This window comes from Protobothrops mucrosquamatus, unplaced genomic scaffold (genome assembly GCF_001527695.2).
Source record: "Protobothrops mucrosquamatus isolate PMUCROS unplaced genomic scaffold, P.Mucros_1.0 scaffold7, whole genome shotgun sequence".
In the NCBI taxonomy this organism is placed as follows: domain Eukaryota; kingdom Metazoa; phylum Chordata; class Lepidosauria; order Squamata; family Viperidae; genus Protobothrops; species Protobothrops mucrosquamatus.
The window spans coordinates 11873-15210 of record NW_015386394.1 but is presented as its reverse complement, the minus strand read 5'-3'; the positions used below and the strand labels follow the sequence as shown (position 1 = coordinate 15210).

General features: G+C 34.5%; 1 protein-coding gene across 1 annotated transcript in view; it reads right to left on the bottom strand.

The window, feature by feature from the left end:
- Positions 1 to 2509: 2509 nt before the first annotated feature.
- Positions 2510 to 3338, bottom strand: part of LOC114922210 (olfactory receptor 6B1-like) — a gene marked incomplete at its 3' end in the record, with an annotated part of 7913 nt that continues 7084 nt past the window's right edge. The window contains exon 2 of the mRNA XM_029282983.1: positions 2510 to 2533. Coding sequence (XP_029138816.1) covers positions 2510 to 2533 — 24 coding nt within the window. The remainder of the gene's footprint in view (positions 2534 to 3338) is intronic.

Below are 3338 nucleotides of genomic sequence, written 5' to 3'. Positions count from 1 at the left end.
AAATATATAAGTTTATTGAAATTTTGAGGTAAATCATGGGTACAGTGTAGAATGGGGAAAGTGAACATAAATCACATTCAGGCCTGGACATGGCACCAAAAATCAAACTGATTATTCTTGTAGATGATTTGTGGCAAGATGAGTATCTACTGCAAATTCTAATTATGCAAAAATGATCATGTTTGCACATTTTTTATCGTAACAATGTTCCTACATTTATATATTATGTTCCAGTCTCTGTCACAAGTATACCGGTTTCAAGAAGCAGCTATGCCAAATATCTGCCTTATACCTCAGAGCTTTCTGGCTCATCCAGAAAGAGGGTAGAAGGTTAATTGCTTAATTTCAACAATGAATAAAGCTGACTGCAAGTTAAACAAATGAAAATATTTTTTTAAAAAAATATTTTGCTGCTTTTCCCAATCTGGATGGTGTTCAAATAAGTGGTAAGCTTGAATTCTGGGAATTATTTATCTGGTGTAGTTATTATGGCAATTCTTTTATTGAAGTTCATACTCTTGGAAGTTAATAAACTTGAGAAAGGTACTTTCTGAGCTTGATGGTTTCCTGGCAGATGTTTCATTACCAAACTAATAACCACCAAGCTTGGAGAGCACCAAGGATCCCTCAGTTCAACCCTGAGCTACAAATATCCCCTTCTTCTTTCTCCTAACATGAGAATATTTTCCTGATTTGTGCTGTAATGCAAATCATATTTGGTCTTTGAATCTAGATTTCTACACAACTGTAATTCCCATTGGGTGATATTTGGATACATTTACATATTTATGAATGTTACTTCTGAAGTATTGTTTGTTTGTTTGTTTCATACATTTATAAATCTGCCCAACTCAAGAAATGTAAAAACTAATCAAAATCAATGATTTTGCCATCCTTGTGGCTTCAGAGGTGTTATAGAAATGAGGGTGTAGAGGACACCAAATGTCTGTCCTTAATGATAAGATTTATTTATTCAGTAATCTATTATATTTATGGGGTTCTTGAAAATAATAATAATAATAATAATAATAATAATAATAATAATAATAATAATAATAATAATAATAATAATAATAATAATAATAATAATAATAATAATAATAATAATAATAAAGTTGGAAGGGACCTTGGAGGTTATCAAGCCCAACCCCCTGCTCAGGCAGGTAACCCTATACCATTTCATACAAGTGGCTGTCCAGTTTCTTCTTAAAAACTTTTAAAAATGCATTTGCAAGCTGAGGATTCCAGGTTTAATTTTACTTTTAACAATGGATAACTTCCTCCTCAATATTTGAAGAGAATGCAGGAGAGTAAAGACTATCAAACAACTTGCAAAGCCAATCACTATCTTGCCACAGTTTCCAAAATAGATTAAGATTTAAACTGCTATGCCCCCAACTCCCTTTTGGATGGGAGGGGAGGAAGGAAGAGGGAAGGTAGGAAGGTTGAAGGAGTGAGGGGGGATGCAGGGGAGGGGGCGCCGATCATTTCTGAAACTATATTGACATTTTGGTTTTTTTTAATGAAATGCACCACATTTGTATTTGTTTATGTTTATTTGAAAATTAATAAAATTTGCAAAACAAGATTTAAACTGCTATGCCCCCAACTCCCTTTTGACTTACCAGAAAAACCAAGCACATTGCATCCCTAGCACAGGATAACTATATAAAAAATAAAATATCCACCATGAGGATTAAAAAGGAATACCATGAATATTATAAATAAACTCCCAAATCAAAACTGCTCCTATATTATAAATATTGGATTGGGTTTAAATAATTATTAGCTGGAACAATCTCACAATAAATATGTAACAATAACAGTCAGTCACCGAAGGATGTCTAAAATAATTTGGTCTTTGCTGTTTTTTGGTAGATCATCACATCATGACTAGTCTAATGTCCAAAGGAATGTGTTCTACAATTTGGGGATTATACAGTAGCTGAGAAAGGCTGCTCCATGTCTTCAGTATTCTTTGTCTAATCAGCATTCAGACTTAGTAGACTGTGGCGAATTCACTAACAACAGCTAGAAAATTATTTTGTAGTTGGAAAAAAAAACACCCTTCAATTTTTAGTGTATGTAAAAAACTAGGATTTTGTTCAAGATAAGTTAATACTACTAATGTTACCATGCACTGTGTGGCTTTAAACTACAAGAAGGCATTTTATTAATCTTTTGGGACATTTACCACTGGCATACCCATTTAGTTTAATGAATGGAAATGTCAGCTTTCTATGTGAAATGAAATTGGCCCAATAAAACAAAATTTGGTTGCTTGTAAAAGATTGAATTATTTTTAGGAAGTTGCCAAACAAGATGGAAAAATTTACATTTGGAGTTTAATATTGATATTGGCTTGAAACAAATTAAAGTTGAAACTTTGTCAGTGAACAGATTACTTTTAATTTACCTTTAAGTTAAATCCAATTTAATAAATAGATCTGATTAAACATCATACTGTAGGTCTACCTTTACATCTGACCAATACGTAATTAATATATATATATATTATTAATAATAAAAATATCTCCAAATCACATTGGTTTATTCTTATTCTTCCCCTCTGCAGTTTGAATATAAAGTATAAAAGACTAAAAAGAGATTTTTGTAGACATCTCGGCCTTTGAATTACGCAAGGAACCGAAACAGCAAAGTTTCGCTGTTGGGCAAGCTTCCATGCCAGCGGTCTTTCTTTCCTCTCGCTTCGCCTCTTTTTAACCTCACACGCCACCTTCTGTAAGGGAAGGCAAAAGGCTCACTCACCCTCTTATGAAAGATGGCCTCCATATTTATGTGTCTCCCACCGCCACAATCAGCTTCCATGCCACATGGTTCAACCCAGCCAATCAAGCCACGCTCTGGCTCTGGTGCTCCGGCGCCTCATGGCTTCTCCTAGAGGAGGCTTACAGCGCTGGAGGGAACCCCGCTTGCACTATACTGCCAGGAGGGCATTTTCAAAAGCAAATGAGGATAGGAAGGACAACAATAGGAAAAGAACGCAACTCTGGAAAATCCATTGAATAAAGGTGCCGGAACTCTGTTCCGGTGTGTTCTATCACAAAAAAAGCCCTGGTTTTATTTATTCTGTGGATTCTATTTGAAATACATTAAAGTAGATTTATTTATTTATTTGTTTATTTTATTTGATTTATATCCCGCCCTTCTCCCGACGGGACTCAGGGCGGCTCACAACATATTAAAAAACATAAACACATTTACAACCCCACCGAAGTAAAACCAATTAAAACCGAATATTTAAAGCTGTGCTATTTAAAAATTACTCTTAAGATAAACCCGATTTAAAATCCTCCCTAGGCCAGGCCCGCTTGCTG